Source organism: Piliocolobus tephrosceles, chromosome 1 (assembly GCF_002776525.5).
Source record: "Piliocolobus tephrosceles isolate RC106 chromosome 1, ASM277652v3, whole genome shotgun sequence".
In the NCBI taxonomy this organism is placed as follows: domain Eukaryota; kingdom Metazoa; phylum Chordata; class Mammalia; order Primates; family Cercopithecidae; genus Piliocolobus; species Piliocolobus tephrosceles.
In genome coordinates, this window is record NC_045434.1 from 171,590,349 (window position 1) to 171,612,586 (window position 22,238).

Genomic DNA, 22,238 nt, shown 5'->3' on the forward strand with positions numbered 1-22,238 from the left:
CTGCCAGGGGATAGAACTAAAACATGAAAAGTAACTGCTACGAAAGCACTGTAGATCCTTTTGCTGATGTTTCACTATCACTGTAAGATTTTAAAGTATGAGTACCCTTCAAAAATGTTCTATTTTCAGTAAGTTGTAATAGCTCACCTTATAACTTATGTGCAATAAAAATTCCCACTTGGCTGGGTGTGGTGGCTCACGCCTCTAATCCTAGCACTTTGGGAGGCCAAGGCGGGCAGATCACGAGGTCAGGAGTTCGAGACCACCCTGACCACCATGGTGAAAACCCTGTCTCTACTAAAAATATAAAAATTAACTGGATGTGGTGGTGCGCGCCTGTAATCCCAGCTACTCGGGAGGCTGAGGCAGGAGAACTGCTTGAACCTGGGAGGTGGAGGTTGCAGTGAGCCAAGATCGTGCCAGTGTATTCCAGCCTGGGCAACAGAGCGAGACGCTGTCTCAAAAAAAAAAAAAAAAAATCTCACTTGGCCGGGCGTGGTGGCTCATGCCTATAATCCCAGCACTTTGGGAGGCCGAGATGAGTGGATCACGAGGTCAGGAAATCGAGACCATCCTGGCTAACATAGTGAAACCTCTTCTCTACTAAAAATACAAAAAATTAGCTGGGCATGGTGGCACGCGCCTGTAATCCCAGCTTCTCAGGAGGCTGGGGCAGGAGAATCACTTGAACCCGGGAGGCAGAGGTTTCAGTGAGCCAAGGTCACACCACTGCACTCCAGCCTGGGTGACAGAGCGAGACTCCATCTCAAAAAAAAAAGACTTTTTAAATGTAATATTCATAATTCTATGAATGAAGGATTATCATCCTCTTCTAAGAATTTGCAGAGTAGTTAAATGCCAAAAATAGGGTCTTTCATATGGTAAACACTCAATAAATACAGTTGAAAGGATGAATGATTGGGGGAAGAAAGAATGAATGACTTGTCGAGGTCAAATAACTAGCAAGTAGTGAATCAGGGATTCAGATCTGGCTTTATGACTCCAAAGCAGTTTAAAGCCATAAATATTATCCTTGCCAACTTACCCTCTTCCACAGCTATCCAGGAATTGTAGAACTAGACAAAATTTGTGTTCTGAAGTAGTCTGGCGGTCAAACTGGTCCTGGCAAACCTGTTTGCAAAGTTATTACACAAGTCTGCCAGTCAAGATCAAGAAACATATCTAAGGAATTGCAGAGGCAAGCACTCAAAATATTAAACATATGCATAGATTCTTATGTAAAGGTAAAAGAAAATCTATATAATAGTCCTCCAGACTTCTGGAACTCTGAGCTCCTTAGCCTAGCATTTGAAGCCCTCCATAATGGAGGTCTTTAATATTGTTAAGGTTTTCTCTATCACAAACCTTTCTTCGCATCTCCTTACACTTCTTCCTCATTGCTTTCTACACGTTTCTTAATATTCCCCCATCTTCATTTATGCACTGTTCTATGTCTGAAATCATCCTCTCTATCTACTTATCAAATTATTATCCATTTTTCTTGATAGTACTTTAAAGCATTCTCCCTTCTCCACAATCTTAACATCTTTTTGAACCTCTCTGAGGTCAGTGATTTCTTTTATTCCTGTATTATTACAGATAATAGGAATCAAATAATTATATGAATGAATGAGTGGTAAACTTCTAGCAGACAGGAGTCTTGTTCACCTTGTATCGCCCAAGCAGCCTTTTGGGAGATAGGATGCTTAGGTTTGAAGAACATGTAATCAAATATAGGTTAGGGACTGGGGTCCACCTCTTTATAGCTTGATGATCAGGGACAATTATTTCTACCTCTTTGTAGCTTGATGACCAGGGGCAGTTAACCTTTCAGAAGTATCATTTTGTGAGTAAAATGAAACCTCAGGTAGGCTTAAAAAAATGATAATCAGTAGTTCTTTGTATGCAGTTCAGAATATGCAGAAGTATTTCTTGAATCTTTATACAGTTGAATTGAATCACCTTCTAGTGTGCTACTTTCCAAGGGATATACTGATAAGTAATCAGTTATGATAAAAACATATAGTCTAGAATTCAGGGTAACCACACATGAAACAAAGCAAACTGTACAAGACAATAAAGTATGTGATACAGGAATTCAGAGGAGAAGAGAAGGTCATTAGTAAACCCAAGTAGAGTCCTGAAAGGTGATCTAAAAGCTGTGCAGTATTTGGAAGGGAGCAAAGGAAAGGAGGATAAGAACAATATGAACAAATATTGTAGTGAGCATGTTTTTGACATGAGGGGATATCAGGCAAGCTCTAGAGAAAAAGCCAGTTTTGAAGAATAGTTACAATAGATCTACCTTGGAAAGGCCTTCAGACCTCAAGAAGTCTTTCCATTACTCGCCACTTCTGTCTCCAAATTCATTCAACATGTATATATTGATCATTGACACCATCTATTGTTTGAGCCTCATTTCCCAGTAGACTTCTCTCACACAGCCTTCACATTGAGCTTTTTGCTGCCTCCTGAACGTGGTCATTTTTCTGTCCTTCCCACCTTTAATGTCTCAGCAGCATTTGGCATAATTGATCCCGCCCTCCTATTTGAAACAGTTATTTCTTTTGGCTCCCTTATACTGGACTTTCTTGATTTTTCTCTTCTCTCCTTTGATAAAAAGGAGATTTATCAATCTCCTTTAAACTGACTCATTCTCCTCTGCTTGATTTCAAATGACTGAAATGCCCTAGGGTTCCATCTAGGCCTCTCTTTTCTCTGTGTCACTTATTTTTCTAGGTAATTTGTTTTGGCCACGAAGCTTAAAAACTGACTACATGCTACTGACTCGCCTGCTCTGGGCTCTCTTACTTGATCTTTGAGTCTTATATTCAACTGTACATGACATTTTCTTTTTACTGTGTAATAGGCATCTCGAAACATCTCAGTAGACATCTCAAATTTTGAACAAAAACTTCACTCTCAATTTCTCCACTTCACCTGCCACTATTTCACTTTTTCTTGTTAAATGTAATTCTATTCTCCTATTTACTTACGCTAGAAACCTTGGGGTTATGCTTTTCTGTCACACTCCATCAGTAAGTGGTCTGACTTCCACCTCTCAAATATATTCTGAACTTAATAACTTTTCATCTCTGCCTCTACCACCTTAGTCCAAGTTACTATCACTTCTTTCCTGAACCAGCCTCCTGTCTGCTTTCCCTACCTCCAGTCTTTGCTCTCTGTAGCCAGAGTAGCCAGAATAATCTTATATAAATGTAAATGTAAGTCATATCTTACCAGTTCCTGTTATAAAATGTTCCAGGGGTGAGCCAGGCACTGTGGCTCACACCTGTAATCCCAGCACTTTGTGAGGCTGAGGTGGGTGGATCATGAGGTCAGGAGTTCAAGACCAGTCTGACCAACATGGTGAAACCTCATCTATACTAAAAATGCAAAAATTAGCAGGGCGTGGTGGTGCATGCAGCTCCTTAGCACCTGGAACAATGCAAGTCATCAAGTCTTAACTCCCATGGTAGTTTTCCAGAAGGCAACATTTCCGTGTGAGATACAAAGATGAATAAGACTCTTGCGTTCTAGAAATTCACAATTCATACATTATTCAGTAAATATTTATCTGCAGTGTGTCACACATTATGCTTAATTTCTTTCTTTTCTTTCTTTCTTTTTTTTTTTTGAGACAGAGTCTCCCTCTGTTACCCAGGCTGGAGTGCAGTGGTGCCATCTCAGCTCACTACAACCTCCGCCTTCTGGGTTCAAGTGATTCTCCTGCCTCAGCCTCCCGAGTAGCTGGAACTACAGGAGCCCAGCATGACGCCCAGCTAATTTTTTTTTTGTATTTTAGTAGAGACGAGGTTTCACCATGTTGCCCAGGGTGGTCTCAAACTCCTGAGTCCAGGCAGTCCACCCGCCTCAACTTCCCAAAGTGCTGGGATTACAGGCGTGTGCCAGTGCGCCCAGCCCATTATGCTTAATTTCTAAGGATATAATGACAAAGGTCCTTGCTTCAAGAAATTCTATTCTAGTTGGTATGATTTCCTTTTATTTTGATTAGTAATATTTCATGATACATATGTTGGTGCTTGCTAGGTATAGTCTATAAGCTGTGAACGCTATGGAGGACAATAGGGCAGACAGATTATCTGCCTAATTCTTTTTTTTTTTTTTTTTTTGTTTGAGACAGAGTCTTGCTCTGTCACCCAGGCCGGAGTGCAGTGGCACAATCTCAGCTCACTGCAAGCACCGCTTCCCAGGTTCACGCCATTCTCCTGCCTCAGCTGGGACTACAGACGCCTGCCACCATGCCCAGCTAATTTTTTACAGTTTTAGTAGAGATGGGGTTTCACCTTGTTAGCCAGGATGGTCTCCATCTCCTGACCTCATGATTCGCCAGCCTCGGCCTCCCAAAGTGCTGGGATAACAGGCGTGAGCCACCGCACCCGGCCTATCTGTCTAATTCTAATCTTTATGTTGTCTTTGTATTCATCACATAGTTACAGATGGCAAAGGAGGAAAATCAAAGGCTAAAACCATGGAGCACACCCAAAATATTTTCCTGGTACCATAGGCATGGCAAAATTACACTTGAGACAGGCAGTAGAAATTATTCAGGCATACTAGTGATAGGTCTTTATTTTCAATACTGATGAAAATAGTGTTTCTAATATTAGTTTAATACTCATTTAATATTAGTTTAATACTTCTGTTATTCCATAACAGCTATTTCACTTGTAATTAAACCAGAATCTTTGTGTATACATTTTAGTAGCATATTTGGAATTTGATATAATTGACAGTTTCAGGAGGAGAAAAAAATAGAACCATGACTTATGTTTCTTATTTTTTGTCGCTAATTTCATATACTCTTCATGGTTCTGATACATTTCTAAATTTTGGAACTTTGTTATGGACTTTACAAAATGTTGCTATGATTTCTCCAGTTTCTAAGTTCTGCGTATTACTGGGTCCTAAGTGAAAGCACAAGTATTTTGAATGAATTTTTACATAGCAAGTAAAGTTCTGTAGATTTCAGTATTTTCTGAATTTTGACTGAAATCATATTCTGTTATACAACATTCATGAATATAAACAATAGCTTCATACTTCTGTTATTCTAGAACAGCTATTTGACTTGGAATTGAAGCAGAGTCTTTGAATATACATTTTAGTAGCATATTTGGAGTTGATATAATTGACAGTTTTGTTGGAGGAGATACATATGCAGATACTATGAATTAGCATATGACTTGTAGAAAATTCTTAAGTATACAAGGCATTTAGACTTGAAATTTTAAAACACCTTGGTAGAGAAAGAGTTAACAGGTTAGCTCCCTTTGGTGGTTCTCAGTGTGTTCTCTTGCCTTTAGGAGCTGAAAATATGATAACATTGGGCCCGGACATGCCTGTGTGGAGGTTAGGGTACTCCTGGGGTTTTTGCAGCCAGCTGTAAAGCAAGCTAGAACTTGTTCATCTCTAAGTTCCTTGTTTTTCTTTCAACCCTTTCAGTGCCCTGCAGGAGTCATTAAATCAAAACTTCATGCTGATCATCACCCACCGAGAAGTCCAGCGGGAGTACAACCTGAACTTCTCAGGAAGCAGTACTATTCAAGAGGTGAGTTATGTCTCACAGCTAAGAAATAAAGGTAGCTCATTATAGCTAATGTTGACCCTGTTAAAGAGGGCTTATCTGTTCTGGTTGGAAATTCTCTTTATGTTTCATTATTGAGTTCTTAAATTTTAATTAACTGGAGCATCAATGATTACTGTAGATATATTAAATGACTTGACCTAGAAAGAAAGATGTAAATGGGAACTCTTGATAATTTTTAAACTAGTCAACTTGAAATGCTTCTTAAAAATAACTGATTATTATGTAATATATTTCATGGTTTTATAGTCATTATTAGAAATTAGAATTCTACTACTTAGGAAATTGTTGACAACATTCATTTTGGAGGATGCTTATATTTTATTTGAAAGGTTGCTCTTAAATAATCATTTATACTGTGTAGTCTGCCTGTTTCTAAAAGGAATTTGAGGGGACTTTTCTTAAGCAGCTCAATCCTGCCCTTGGGCAGTATTCCTAAGATGCTGTTGGAGACTATCTTTTAGCTTAGAATATGAGAAGAGTCTATTTATAGTGTCAATATTTTCTTCAGCACGACCAACCAGGGCCACTGTTTCAAAAGAGAACCTCCCCCAAGAGAGAAGAGGTACCTTCTTGGTATGCCTTGGGCCCCACCCACCTAAAAGCTAGTAATTTATCTCCATGGAGGGTGAGGGGAATATTTAAGGCTATGACAGGACTTGTGTTTAGAAACATTGAAATGATGACTATGTTGTATTACACCTTATAAATTGTGAAAGCAACAGTCATTTGTGTACTAATTTTTTCTGAAGAGAATTAGTCATGCTTAATCTTGGATTATTTTATAATTTTTTTCTTAGACTACATTGCTTAAAATAATCACTTAATGTCATTGTGAAAGAATAAGTTTTCACCCTAGTGTTTTCTTTCAGAAATACATGAACTGTTTCTGTAGACTATTAATGGTTTCCTTTTTTATATTGTGTTAATGAATTTCAGCTTCTGAATTTGACATGAATAACTCATTGCTTTCAGTTTGTTTTCTTTATTGATTACTTGAATAGTTTGTTGACTAGAAACTAAAGTCTTTAAAATTTTTTTCTGATCTGATTCCTAAACGAAATCATAGGTTTGCGTTATTTGATTTTTTTCAGGATTTTAAATATGTATAAATTGTGATTTCATTTTCAACCTCCATAATGAGTATTTATTCTCTAAATTAAGAAACTTAATTCCTTAAAGAATCATTTGTGTTTTTCTGGTAGAAATAATGTTTTGCTGTGGCTCCATCTCCGAGTTATTATAGCATCTGAAATTTTACAGGATAGTAAAATCTAAATTGTGTATGTGAATACAATGAAACAAGGAAATTTAGATTTAAAATAACTTCAGTTTAACAAAAGAAAGATCAGAGGTAAATTCATTTTATTGCTGACCTGAAAATTGAAGAATAGTATAATGTGTGATGAATAAATATAGTTTGCTTTTTTTTCCTTTGAGGTTGAATTTTCTAGCCATAATTTTGCTGCCACCCTCTCAACCCCCCACCCCCAGTTTCTGTTATTTGAGTGTGTTTCAGCTTTCTCCCACAAGAGGGCAGAAAGGACTATTCAGCAGATAGCCTAAAATGCCATTCAGTGTTTTCAAATTAGCTTCTCTTATATTAACAAAAAGGAGCATAATGGCCAAGTTATTGTTTGATTTACAGATAATTGGCATATTGCAGGGAGGAGACTTAATTTCACCCTTTTAAATTAAACAAGGAGATTTAAAAAGACATAAAATATTCATTAATGTTCGGTGATTATAAAGTAGTGGCATATATTTATTTTGCCTTTATTACTGTTTCGATGGGAAAATACTGCAAATATTTCCGAAATCGAGTTGGCCATACTGACAAGTTGAAATGTTTAAGCAGCGTTAATGCAATCTGCTCACACCTGATATCCTATGCAGAATGATTCAAAATGACTACATCAATTATTAAAAGAAATATTTAAAATTCTGTAAATGTGCCATTGTGTGCCACAGTTGGCTGAAACTGTTCTCCGTGGCCTGCTATTTAGATTATCAAATATATCTTAAGCTTCAAGGACTTAAAAACAGTAAATCTTTTTTATACCATTTTCTAAATGTCATTTTAAAAATGTTCCAGAAATATTTTTGCCAAGACAGATATTCTTATGTATTTCTTGTCAAGAATTTGGTTTCTTCTCCTTTTTCCTGTTTTTCCCTTTAAGGTAATTTAAAATAATATTTTTAAATGCTAGTTTGCCAGGAACAAATAAATGCAGTTGCTACTTATGTCACTTGCTTCTCTGTGAGTAGACAGGTACACATAGGCTGTTTTATTCTGTACAACTTAGATAAAGGATGTGGGACCTCTCTGGGCCTAGTTCTGTGACTTTTCTGCTTCAACTTGTGGAACACCTGTGATGGAGGGGGTAGTTTCAGGTGAAGGACAAGGTGTTCTTATCTACAGCTATTCAATCCACAGTGACACTTAAGTATGTACATTTTTTCTTGTTGCATGATTGGAAATTTAGTTTGATTTTATCAAGATAAAAATATGAAGCAATTTTGTAGTTTTATTTTATAATGCTAGTATTTGTTTTTTATTAATGTGAAAGCTTAATGATACCATATGTGCTAAATTGTAAATTAATCTATCTCACCAGTTTCAGGAATTTCTTTTCAGTATTTAGGTCCAAGAATAAATCCTGACTAATATAATTGATGGAAAGGAAAAAATGTTCAATACACAAAAGTTCCTGGTCATTTTTTAAGTGTATTTTATATATATATTTAATTTTTGAAAACCTTGCATTTTTAAAAGAAAACTTTGCACTATTTTTCACCCAGAGGGAAATTTCTATTAAATGAAATAGGATTGAAAAAGGCACTATGATTTCAACTTTTAATTAGAACAAAGTACATTTTTAAAAAATACTGAGTTAGAAAATAGCACTAAAATGCAGTTTGAATTTCAAATAAACCATTCAATGACCATATGGTCATTGCACGTTAATGGTGATAAACCAAGAGGTGTTCAAGTGTTTGTTCATTCTGGCCTTGTGGTCTGCTGCCTCACAATGCGTGACTTGTGTCCTTTAGGTGCTCTAGATTTTAATTTAAGCCAGTTAGTTATTGAGGGTTTTCATTTTGATTTTGTTTTTTTAAAACTCTGTACAAATCCTTCCACTTACATTATCCTCCTAGTTGAGGAGAAAGCAGTGACAGTATAAAAAGGTCAGAATGGAGAGAGTTACAAGTAGTCTTAAGAAGAAAAATCTTTTCTCTTTTCCATTATGACCAAACAGCTTGTAAAAAATATCAAAGAATGCAACAGTAACTCTGTGATAGTCTGTCTTTTCAACCTTTTTGAGTCCTAAATTAGTTATTTGTCACACTTTAAAATTGTGAGTTTCCTTAAACAGGCTTACCTTATTTTAATGAATTTTTTTACACTGAGAATTCAGATTTTTCAACAGTTTATTGAGCAGATTCTAGCAATTCTCACTAATACTATTAAAGGTCTGTGGTTATAAATGCACTTGGGGTGGGTTAAATTAAGGGGGGAAAAAAGATTGATTTGCTTTCAGCAAATCCAAAACCCAGGTGTGGAAAAGGCTATGAAGTCCCTGAAATCAAGCCAACTTTTCTTGGAAACTGATTCTTCGTTATCGGCCTTACTACTGCAAAAGCTTCTGTTAGGCAAAATATTGTTTTCTTTGTAGATGTCATATAAATTTAAGGAATATACACATGACCCAGAATAACAATAAGAAACCTAAGTATTTTTAGTGCAGAATCATGGAGTATTACTTACCTATTACAGCAAGAAGCATGATGAATAGCTTATTGGAATTATTTAAATCCTCTTCCAAGTTTCACTTTACCCCAGAATTCTCACTGTTCTTATTAATGTTGATTTAGTTCTTAATGGCATGAAAGGGGAAATTTGACAACCTATAAAGATGTATCTTGCAGGGAGTAGTAAAACATTTCAGTACTATTACGGCATTGTACAAACTAGTGATTAAGTGAGAAGCCAATAGAGTTGAATTAGTCTTAGGAACTGAATGAACTAAATACATAGATTGTACCAATCCTTAAAAATAATCTTGGCTAAATAATCATGAGGCTAACTCTGATTCTGAACATTTGAACCTAATGTCGGATTTTGTGTGTTGTGTCTATTTTTCTACTTGCTACTTTCTTAACTTGCTTGACTAGCCTATATTTTGGACTATTCTCCTTTAATGCTGGCGGCCAGTAACAGTAATTAAAATATGTAGTCTTTTACAGATTGTGCTAATTATTGATGTTCTAGTAGTGGTTTGACTATAACTCCTTAACTAACATGGCCTTTCTGTAAATGTTTTAAGTATTGGGTGTTTTTTTTGGTTTGTTTGTTTTGTTTTCCAGTATGGGGAGGGTTGGGGTTGCTGGCACAGAACTGAAGTAAGAGTAGAGTAACTGAGAATGTGCATATGCAAGAGGGTAAATTAAGTTGTGTGCTTATTTAATTAAAAGTGTAAGTGGTTTGTTTTTACCGCAAGATAAATGGCATATATTGGATCGATTAGAATGAACCAATTTAATTAACATATATTATAGTTTGATTTTTTAAAATTTGAAATCACGAATGACATTTTAGCAAGAATGAAAGAGATAATTTCGTCTGCAACTGGGCAGTGAATTCAAGCCTTTATTCAGCTTTCAGAAAAGAAGATTACACATCTTTTAAATATGCATATATATTATTAGTTTCAAGTTGCATTTGAAAACTGAGATCTGTTGAAATCATACCACTTCAAATAAATAAATCAGTAGGGATCATTTTATAAATATTGAGGTTTCCTGTGATTCTTAATAAATTATCCCCTGAGGTAATAAATTTAATATTTATAATGCAGCTCTTTGGAACTGACAAGTCTTTTCCCCTCTCTGGAAGTGTTTTAGAATAATCTGGATTGGATATCTTTTTCGGCCCATGAAAGTATTTGTCTACCTGCGTTTCAAGACGATGGAAGCAATGACATTTTAAGAATTAAGAGCAATCTTTAGCCTTTTGTTACTTAAGATATGTGTATCAAACATCATAGCTGACCGCATTTCATAATCTGTGATTTGTGTGTTGGTAGTTTTGAAATGCCTGGGTTAAGAGAAATTACGTTCAGTTATCAGAAACTAATAAACAGAAGATTTTTTTATATGCAAGAAAAGGCAGAGAGTAAATAATTGCACTGGTGACCAATACTGTAATAATCCTGTTTTACAATATGCACTTGACAGGTTGTAATAGTGCTAATTGAAGAGACTAATTCACACTTGCTTCATTCTATTCAAAGGCAAAATCAGCAGCTTGTTTTGCTTTTGACCAGATGGTCCTCATGAACACCTACTGTGCACTTTAAGTGCTTTACTAGAATTACAAAGGCCGGGGGGCTGCGTTCGACTCCAAATGATTTGAGAAGAGAGAGAGGGGGGAAAAGAACCTCTGTGCTCAATGGATTTGGTGCAAGTAAATTAATTCTAGTGGACCCATTACACACTGAGCCCCCTTTTCAAAGCTCTGAGCCTCCTCGCTTGCTCTGTAGCAATGAGAAAGAGAAAGGCAGATTACTGCAAACAGAAATAAAAAAAAAAGGGGGTATGAAAGGGAGAAAAGAGGCCTTGAAGCCTTTCATATCATTTGAGTTTTTCAAGTGCGTTATTTTTGGGGAGGGTGGATGTATGAAAAGCCAATTGGAGTTTTTTTTGTTTTAAAGTGCGCTATTTAAGCACCATGAATATAGGCGCAAGAGCAACAGTTGACTGAGTTTACTGTGATGAAGCTTTGTGTCCGAGGATGAATCAAATTCATTATATTCAACTCTTTGTGTTTTAACATGAATGTAGGGTTAGTTTCACAAGACTGTGTCTGTTTAGGATAATTATAATTTAATATTTTCCTTTCATAAAGTTATCACTGTAGATGTCTAAAATTTTAATCAAAGCAGATTTTGTACATTGACTTTGAAGCACCCTGACAGTTTAAAATTCAAAGGAAAGCTTTTTTAGTTTTCAAAAGAAAAGAAAGGCTCATTCTGATGGCATTGAAGGAGAGATTATTATAACTAATTAGAAGTCACACATCTGTTAGCTTTTGGTTTGTGACTTATTTATGTATTTTTTGAGTAAAATATATACTTTAAAAATATATTGCTGTTATTGTGTGAACCTAAAGGGATAAAATGCACTTAAAAGAGAACCATTTGTTTGAGCCAACCATTTTTTGCAAGTCTCTAGATGGTCCTATAAAAATATGTAATGCAGTAAAGCACATTAAGTGTGAATTGCAGTTGTATAATTAATAATCTTAATTTGGAATATGCTTTAAAACAGTATTTTCACACAATTCTGTTATCATAATTCTGATTATTAACCAAAGTTGTGAGATAAAAAACTTGTCCAGTTTGTACAAATTTGTAGTTGTTCCTTATCCTTAAAGCTATTCACGTATAGTACTGTAATTTGGAATACTAACAGTGTAAACTAATTAGTTCTTATTGTAAACTGTGTGGGTTAGGACACAAGGAATCAAATATAGGAATATACATCACCCGCTTTTTATGTTTTTGTAATTCTAAATTTAATTATTATGATATATTTTGGTGGCATTGTTTACTTTTGTTTGATGGCATATATTACTGCCACCATGTTCCAGTTCATTTTAATTATAGCTATTATCAAAGAATACAACAAAATTACACTAATAGTGTGTAATGATAATTGTAAAAGTTTCATAGTCTTTTTAAAATTTGGATCATCTCTTCAAATGAATGTCTAGAATTAATATTTTAAAAGGCATATTGCATCAATATGCTTTTTATGTCAATAAGTTTTAATTACAGTTTTAGAAAATAAAACACAGAAATGCACAAGCAACCACAAAAATATTTTTTATTTCTCAAATACTTCATTTAAGAGGGTAGCATGCCTTTTATGTATTTAAAATGAAATTTGATTCATATTAATGTACTCATACTTTGGGAGTGCTCATTCAAATGTAAGTTTTAGGGTGAGGAGGGATATAAGGAGAGTTCCCAAACCTTCCACCAGCAAAATATCCGATGAAATTTATAAGTAATGAGACATTAATGAATTGATATCCTTGGGGAGAAAAACATTTCAAGAAAAAATATGAAAGATTAAGAAATACTCACTGCAGAAATTTTTTTGCAGCAGACCATTTAAAATAAAGGTAAAGGTACTAGATTTCTTTCTTGTAGGTACAATAAAAAGCTATCTTTAAAGCCAGAACCTTAGTTAGCAGAAGTGGATTGATCACGACCATGTAGTCACTTATTTCACTTATTTAGATGGGGCTGATTCTTTGGTTTCACAGAGACAGTGCTCCTCATGCATGAAGAAGAGGTTTTTCTTTTTCAGTATTAAAAAATTAACTCCTAGATTCCTGAATGCCAGAGACAAGGTTCTTTTCCTAGGGTCTGTGTTGGCAAAGGCTATAATTTCTTCCTAGATGTAGTAAGTACCACATTACTTAAGCTGAGAACCGTTGTAACATTTAACTATCTTCCAGTCCTAAGATAAGAAATAGTAACCTCTTCATTCCTCCTCAACCCTCTGTAAAACAAACACACACACACAAGGAATTAAACCACAGGATGGGTAAGTGAATATAAAGTGCTCATAAATATAAGCTGGACCAAGACTTGGCATATTAAGATAAGGCCTGCAAGTAGAAAATTATTTACATGTTTATCTTTATATGCCAAAGGTTATTTGGTTACAACCTCTTAAAACATCTGGTTATGGTAATTTTTCTTTTGTCTAATGTGTCTTGTGTATGACTCAGTGTTACACAGCTAAGCAGTTTTTCTTTTTCAAACATATTTTTTGTGATTAATGTTCTTTTAAAAAATCCTACTGCTCAATATAGGGCTATAGTGTAGTATCTTATTACCCTCAATATATTTCTATTATTATTTTGAAAAACTTTTTTTTTTTTTTGGAGAAAAAATATTTTAAAAGCTTGTAGTAAACATTTTATATAAATGACAAAATGTATTCCTTGCTTTGTGGTCATTGCGTGACCAGACAGTAGAGTACTGGATTGTTCTAGGGTTTTACAGCTGCAAGGCAAAAGCATCTGCTCATTGCAAAGCCGGCATTGTTTAATTTTGACACTGACTTTTCCATGAGTCTTGTACCAAGCACTGGATTAGATGCCACTAAGATGAAATTTGTTTTAAGTTGCTCCCAAAGTGCAGCTGTTCCTATATACAGCCTTGTAGCTTAACCAAAACAGACAGACATAGGATCAATCAGAATCTTTGTACAGGGTCACCTCAGTAGGCTAGGGGGCCCCAGAGAATGTTAATGATATTATTTGTCATGAATAACTGCAAAATTAGTTTCTGGGCTTATTTAAAATCTATAACACAGCCCCCCACTTTTTAAAAGGAATAGAACTATTATTAAATATTTACCTTTTTAAACTGGATTATCATGGCTAAGTATTAGAGTACCCCTGTATGCATTAGGCACTATTCTTCCACAATCAATTGCAAGAAAAATGATTAGTTTATCGGTCAGTAAAGTAGTGATTGACTGAAAATAAGACCTATTCTAAAATTGTTTGCTAAAATCTTGAAAAGTGGACATTTTTATAGAATGATAATTTTTCTTTAATGTTTCAAGTGAATGAAAAATGAAAGAGCACCTCACTTCCCAGGTTTCCTGGGATTGTGTGAATTTCTACCCAGCTGGTCCAAATTGATTGATACAGGGCCAAATATTTGTCTGCCTACATTTCAAAGTCTATAATTTGCTAATGAATTGTGGTAATAATCTTTCATCATACATGAAAGATTTAGCCAAACAATTTGCTAAGTATATATTTTGATCATAAAATTTCTGGACTTACACCAAGCTTTACATCTACTTTACAGCTAATGCATGGGGGTGGAGGGAAGGCAGTAGGAAAAATAATACTGAGCATGGACACTTGATGGAAAAAAATGAAGGAAGCGTGAGGAAAGAAGGTACTTTGGAAAAGAATAATACTGGGAAAGTCCCATGAGTGACAGAGGAAAACCAATTCTATTTGTACTTAGAGTTCAAAATAGGATCTTAAAAAATGCCAGTACAGTTTTAGTCCGCAGTATCCAGAGGTATATGGTATCCATTTAGATGAAGGCAAGGAAGGAATCTTTTTCTGTTTTGGCTACAGCTATTCCACACATTGATTATGATTATAATTTCCTAAAAACTTGATGCTGCAAAATCTAATGCCCACAAAGTTTAAGTAATTGAGGCATAACAATCAAAGACAAATGTTTGTTGGGGTTGATTAAAAAGAATCTAATGAAGAAATAAATGTGATTTGACTAATTCTAGAAGAAGCTGAGACAGTAACCTAGTAAAGCTTTTGAAATGACTGTAGGCACCCAAGAGAACATTTTCTCCCTCCAAAACAAGGAAAGACTGTATAAAGGAAAATTAGGCTTGTGTCTGGGAGGATATGTAGCATTAAGTTACCTTTGCTTGGGAAAGTGTAAACCTTAATTTTTATTTGTTTTGGGAGAGGAGCATAAGATATCCTCCACAGGAAATCCAGGATTACACTATGGAATGAGAGAGCTAGGCAATGTTCAAAATACGACTCTATCTTACACATGTAATACCTCTTCCATTGTTAGAAATCAAGGTGCCATGATTTCTTATTTGACTTACATAATTTGAATTGTTTTCAAGTTGTCCATGTGGAGAGTCTTAAATAATATTGATAGAATTTCCCTTGCCTAGCCATGTACTACCAAGTACTTAAAAAAAAAAAAAAAAAAACATAAAAAACAAAAGACCAAGCACAGTGACTCACACCTGTAGTCCCAGCACTTTGGGAGGATGAGGTGAATGGGTGAATGGATCACCTGAGGTCAGGAGTTTGAGACCAGCCTGGCCAACATGGCAAAACCCTGTCTCTACTAAAAGTACAAAAATCAGCCGGGTGTGGTGGCGGGTGCCTGTAATCCCAGCTACTCAGGAGGCTGAGACAGGAGAATCACTTGAACCCGGAAGCTGGAGGTTGCAAGTGAGCCAAGATCTCATCACTGCACTCCAGCCTGGGTGACAAGAGTGAGACTCCATCTCAAGAAACAAAAAGGAACTTTGTCTTATAGGGAGAAATCATATATATTATAAAGGAGATGGACCCTCCATTGTATAGATTTTAAAGATAAGCAACTCTAGAATTTTTATATACCTGTGGGACCTCTTAAATGTATAGTTAAATGGCACATTTCCAGAGGATTAATTTGTATTCATTTATATAATTCCCCTTTTGTTCTCTGCTAGAAGTAAGCCTCCTTTAAATGTTAGTACACTGGATGTCTAATCAAGATGACACCATTGAACTATTTTTTTTTTGAGTGCAGTGGCGCAATCTCGGCTCGCTGCAACCTCCACCTCCCGGGTTCAAGCGATTGTCCTGCCTCAGCCTCTTGAGTAGCTGGGATTACAGGTGCATGTAACCACGCCTGGCTAATTTTTGTATTTTTGGTAGAGATGGGGTTTCACCATGTTGGTCAGGTTGGTCTCGACCTCCTGACCTCAGATGATCCGCTTGCCTTGGCCTCCCAAAGTGCTGGGGTTACAGGCTTGAGCCACTGCACCCGGCCAACAATCTTTAAAGTATTTAGGGAAGTTAAGAATTTATGTTTAACTAGAGCTTTATTCAGATGAATAGAAAATTTTGTTTTACACATTGACTTTCTCAGCCTCTTTCCTTCTATTTTGCTGACAGTTAAAAATCTATCAATTTAATACATGCCATAATTTTTTTTTGAGACAGTCTCACTCTATCGCCAAAGCTGGAATCCAGTAGCACTGTCTCAGCTCCCTGCAGCCTCAGCCTCTTGGGTTCAAGCAGTTCTCCACTTCAGCCTCTCGCGTAGCTGGGACTACAGGTGCCCACCACTACGCCCAGTTAATTTTTTTTTTTTTTTTTTGTATTTTTTTAGTAGAGATGGGGTTTCACCATGTTGGCCAGGCTAGTCTTGAGCTCCAGACCTCATGTGATCCACCCGCCTCGGCCTCCCAAAGTGCTGGGATTACAGGCGTGAGCTAGCAAGCCTGACCTACTTGCCGTAATTTTTTTGTAGGTATATTGTTATCACATTATGGTAGTTACTACAGCAAATACTTAATAAAGTTTTGGTTTGGAAACCTTTGTGGGTTTTTTTTTTTCCTGGCTATAGTATTATAGAAGAGATCCATAATCATTACTATGAAGGAAAACTTATAATGAAAATCACATTTAAATAAATTAATTGCAAGTGAGATAATTAGTAAGATTCCTGATTTTTTTAATGAAAACTCAATTTCAAAAGTAAATATTAGAGTTATAGGTTATGTATACGAAATTCAAAATATGCTGTTAGCATTTGTTTCTAGTCCTTTTGGTGTTCGCTTATCAAAGGCACATTATATTTACATGCCTGCCTCTGCCTAATGAAAATGAGAAATAAATTCCTCCTAATAGGTGTGTTTATAATGTCCTATAATAATCATCATCATAAGAAAAGCATATCATTTAAATATCAGTTCATTGCTGTTGAATTGGGAGATGTTTCCCTTATTCTTCATATCGTAAATAAGGAAATCTTAAGACATTTTTAAAGGCTGCTATTTTTTTGCTGGTCAGTTTTTTAATAATGACATATATACATATAGATTACTTTGCTTGAAATCTGAAGTATCAGAAATATAGTTAATATCTTAAGAGTCTTGATTTCTGTTGATAATTATTTCAAATATTGATTCTAAAATTTGGTGATTATGTGGGAATTTAGAAATCTCATATGCTTCAAGTGAACCATTTATGTGGGTGTGTGAGAGAGAGGGTGTGTGCTGGTCTATAGGCAGTGACTGTGTAATTAAATGTGTAAATATGTTGCTATGAAATGTAAGTAATCTTTTAATCCTTAGGGTATTACTTAAAAGGCTCAGGGTTGAAATAGAGTTTTCTGTTGCCATGGTGTTTGAATTTCTATAAATCAGTGTTTTTTTAATGAATGATAAGGAATTTTATTTTTTATCTTAAAGTAGACTTTTACCTTATATGCATATGCTACAATGCATATGCTACAAAAGATTGTAAAAGTAAATTATATATCCATAACAAGGCTTTCTAATTATAAGATTTTATAATATTGAGAGATAATAAATGTAAATGGTACAATTTGATGTCATTAGCTTTACTTGTAGTAAGTGAATTAAAATTCCATATGGATGTTAAGACTGTGGAACCAGCATAAGGACAGACAGATAGATCAGTGCACTAAAATTGAGAACTTAGAAAGAAACCCTTACATTTATGGGCAATTAATTTTCAGCAAGATTACCAAGAAAATTCAACATATGGTGCTGGGACAACTGGATATCTACATGCAAAAGAATGAAATTGGACTGTTCCCTCACACCAGACAGAAAGAAAAATTAACTCAAATCACAGATCCAAATCGAAGACTTAAAACTATAAACCTCATAGAAGAAAACAGGAAAAATTTTTCATGGTTTTTGGGTTAGGTAATGGTTTCTCAGACAGGACACTAAAACCAGAAACAAGACAAGTAGGTTATTTGAACTTTATCAAAATTAAAAACTTTAGTGCCTCAGAGGTCATCATCAGTAAAATGACAGTTTACAGAATGGAAGAAAATATTTCCAAATCGTATATTGATAAGAGACTTGTATCTAGGATATATAAAGAACTCTTACAACTCAATAATAAAAAGACAAATAATCTAATTGAAAATTGGCAAAGATCTGAATAGACATTTCTCAGGAGAAGATATGCAAACAGCCAATAAGCAAATGAAAAGTTGCCCAACATCTTTAGTCATTAGGGAAATGCAAATAAAAAATCCAAAGAAATTGAAATCAGTGTGTTAAAGAGATATCTGCATTCCAGTATTCATTGAAGTATTGTTCACAATAAGCAAGATATGGAAGCAATCTAAGTGTTCATCAATGAATAAATGGATAGAGATCATGTGGTATACATTAATATATACAACAGAATACTATTCAGCCTTTAAAAAGAAGAAAATTCTGTCATTTAGAACAACATGGGAAGACATGGAGGACAGTATGCTAAGTGAATAAACATGATCTCACTTATATATAGATTCTAGAAAAGTTGAACTCATAGAAGTAGAGAGGAGAATGGTGATTACCAGAGGCTGGTGGTGGGGTGTGGACAAGTAGGAATGAGGAAAGCAGAGATGTTGGTTGAAGGGTGCAGAGTTTCAGTTTGACAGGAGGAATAAATTTAATCATCTTTTGTACAGCAGAGTGACTATATGTAGTAATGTGTTATATATTTCAAAATTGCTAAAAGATTAGAATTTAAATGTTCCCACCACACACACACACACACACACGTAAAAAAAAAAAAAAAAGCACGGTAAATATTTCAAGTACTGGATATGTGAGGGTTGTTGTTGTTTTCTTACCCAGGCAGCAGTGCAGTGGCACAAACAAGGCTCACTGCAGGCTCAAACTCCTGGGTTCCATTGATCCTCCCATCTCAGCCACCTGAGTAGATGGGACTACAGGTATGTGCCATGATGCCCAGCTAATTTTTGTATTTTTTGTAGAGATGAGGTTTCACCATGTTGCCCAGGCTGGTCTGATACACCTAGGCTCAAGTGATCTGCCTGCCTGGAGTGCTGGGATTACAGGTGTCAGCCACCATACTGGCCTGCTGGATATGCTAATTAGCTTGATTTAATCATTTCACAGTATATACATATATCAAAACATCACTTTGTACCCCATAAATGTATACAATTATTATTTGTCAATTAAAGAAAAATGGCCAGATGCGGTGGCTCACGCCTGTAATCCCAGCACTTTGGGAAGCCGAGGCAGGCGGATCACCTGAGGTCGGGAGTTTGAGACCAGCCTGACCAACATGGAGAAAACCCGTCTCTACTAAAAATACAAAATTAGCTGAGCATGGTGCTGCATGCCTGTAATCCCAGCTACTTGGGAGGCTGAGGCAAGAGAATCGCTTGAACCCGGGAGGTGGAGGTTGCGGTGAGCCGAGATCGCACCATTGCACTCCACCCTGGGCAACAAGAGAGAAGCTCCGTCTCAGAAAAAGAAAAAAGCAAATTGAACTACCCCTTCACACCACTAGGATGGCTAGAATTTTAAAAGGTAGGCTGTATGCGGTGGTTCATGCCGGTAATCCCAGCACTTTGGGAGGCCAAGGCCAGCAGATCACTTGAGGTCAGAAGTTTGAGACCAGCCTGGGCAACATGGTGAAACCCCATTTCTACTAATGACACAAAAGTGAACTGGACGTTGTGGTGCATGCCTGTAGTCTCAGCTACTGAGGAGGCTGAGGCATGAGAATCACTTGAACCTGAGAGGTAGAGGCTGCAGTGAGATCACACCACTGCACTCCAGCCTGGGCAACAGAGTCAAACTGTTTGAAAAGAAAAAAAAAAAAAGACGACAGTGACAAGTGTTGTATTGGCAAGGATGTTGAGAAATGAGAACTATTACACATTGTTGATGGGATTATGACATAATCTAGTAGCTGTGGAAAAAGTTTGATAGTTCCTCAACATGTTAAACATAGTTACCATCTGTCTGACCCAGCAATTCTACTCCTAGCTATATAACAAGAGAATTGAAAACATACGTCCACCCAAAAATGTGTATGTGAATATTTATAGTAGATGGTTCATAATAGCCAAAATGTAGAAGTCCATTAATGAATGAATGGATAAACAAAGTATGGTATATCCATGCAATGGGATATTTTCAGTCATAAAAATATGGAATGAAATACAGTTACGTATGACAACGTTAATGAACCTTAAAAGCATGCTAAATGAAAGAAACTAGACACAAAAAGCCACATATTGTATAATTACATTTATATCAAACGCCCAGAGTAGGCAAGTCTCTGGGACATCTGGCTGGAGGGAAGGGAAAATAGGTAATGATTGCTATTGGGTTTGAATTTTTGTTGTTTTTGTTTTTACGTTTCATTAATAATAAGTTATGTAGCACAATGCCTTTTAAATATTAAACTTCTTCAAATAATTATTTTCTTTGTATGCAACAGTTTTTTTTGTTGTTGTTGCTTGCTTGTTTGTTTTTGAGACAGAATCTTGCTCTGTCACCCAGGCTGGAGTGCAGTGGCGCGATCTCAGCTCACTGCAACTTCCACCTCCCAGGTTCAAGTGATTCTCCTGTATCAGCCTTCCGAGTAGCTGGGATTACAGACGCGCACCACCACACCCAGCTAATTGTTTTATTTTTAGTAGAGAGGGTTTCACCATGTTGGCCAGGCTGGTCTTGAACTCTTGACCTCATGATTGCCCACCTTGGCCTCCCAAAGTGCTGGAATTACAGGTGTGAGCCACCACGCCCAGCCATTATGCAACAATTTTATATAAGAAATGTAATTTAAACACTGCACAATGATCTTCCTATGTATACTGTAGAGTGTTTAATAAACATGGAGAGTCTGTTTAAATCTTAAGTTTAATGGGTACAAATTTGTTTTTGTTGTATTACCTCTACCTACATAGGCTAATTTTCAGAATTCTAAAATAAAGTAACAGAAAATAGAACAGCATGTTTTTAAGGTTCATCTGTGTTGCACATGTAATCCGTATTTTATTCCTTTTTTAAGACTGAACGATATTCCATTGTATGGATATACCACATTTTTGTTCGTTAATTCCACCTTTTGGCTATTATGAATAATGCTGTGAATATTCATATACATGTTTTTGTTTAGACATACTGTTTTTTTTGTTTTGTTTTTGTTTTTTTTTTGTTGAGACAGAGTCTTGCTCTGTCGCCCAGGCTGGAGTGCAGTGGCGCAATCTCGGCTCACTGCAAGCTCCACCTCCCAGGTCCATGCCATTCTCTTGCCTTAGCCTCCCGAGCAGCTGGGACCGCAGGCACCTGCCACCACACCCAGCCAATTTTTTGTATGTTTAGTAGAGACGGGGTTTCACCATGTTAGCCAGGATGGTCTTGATCTCCTGACCTCGTGATCCACCTGCCTCAACCTCCCAAAGTGCTGAGATTACAGGAGTGAGCCACTGTGCCCCGCCTGGACATATGTTTTCAATTATCTTGTTATATCTAGGAGTAGAATTGCTGTGTCAGATGGTAACTTTACTATATATATGATTTTTTTCTGTGTTTTACCAATTGTAGTAAAATATACATAACAAAACTTAGCATTTTAACCATTTTTACATATATAGTTCAGTTACATCAAGTAACATTCACATTCTCTTGCAACCATCACTTTAATCCATTTTCAAAACCTTTTTTGTCTTTACAAACTAAAACTCTGTACCTATTAAACAGTAACTCTCTATTCCCCTTTGCCTCTAGCTCCTAGCCAACCACGACTCTACTTTCTGTCAAATTCTTAATTTGACCACTCTAGGTATTTCATAAAGTGGAATCATACAGTATGTGGCCTTTTGTGTCTGGCTTATTTCACTTTACTTACTGTTTTCAAGGTTCATTCATATTGTAGCACATGATAGAATTTTATTTTATTTTATTTTATTTATTTTAGTTATGTTATGTTATGTTATGTTATGTTATGTTATGTTATGTTATGTTATGTTAT

General features: G+C 35.9%; 1 protein-coding gene across 4 annotated transcripts in view; it reads left to right on the forward strand.

Annotated features, from left to right (window-relative positions):
• Positions 1 to 22,238, forward strand: part of FAF1 (Fas associated factor 1) — a 558,082-nt gene that overhangs the window by 288,059 nt on the left and 247,785 nt on the right. For all 4 annotated transcript variants that reach the window (XM_023189044.2, XM_023189048.2, XM_023189038.1 and 1 more), the window contains one exon: positions 5,467 to 5,572. In XM_023189044.2, coding sequence (XP_023044812.1) covers positions 5,467 to 5,572 — 106 coding nt within the window. The remainder of the gene's footprint in view (positions 1 to 5,466; positions 5,573 to 22,238) is intronic.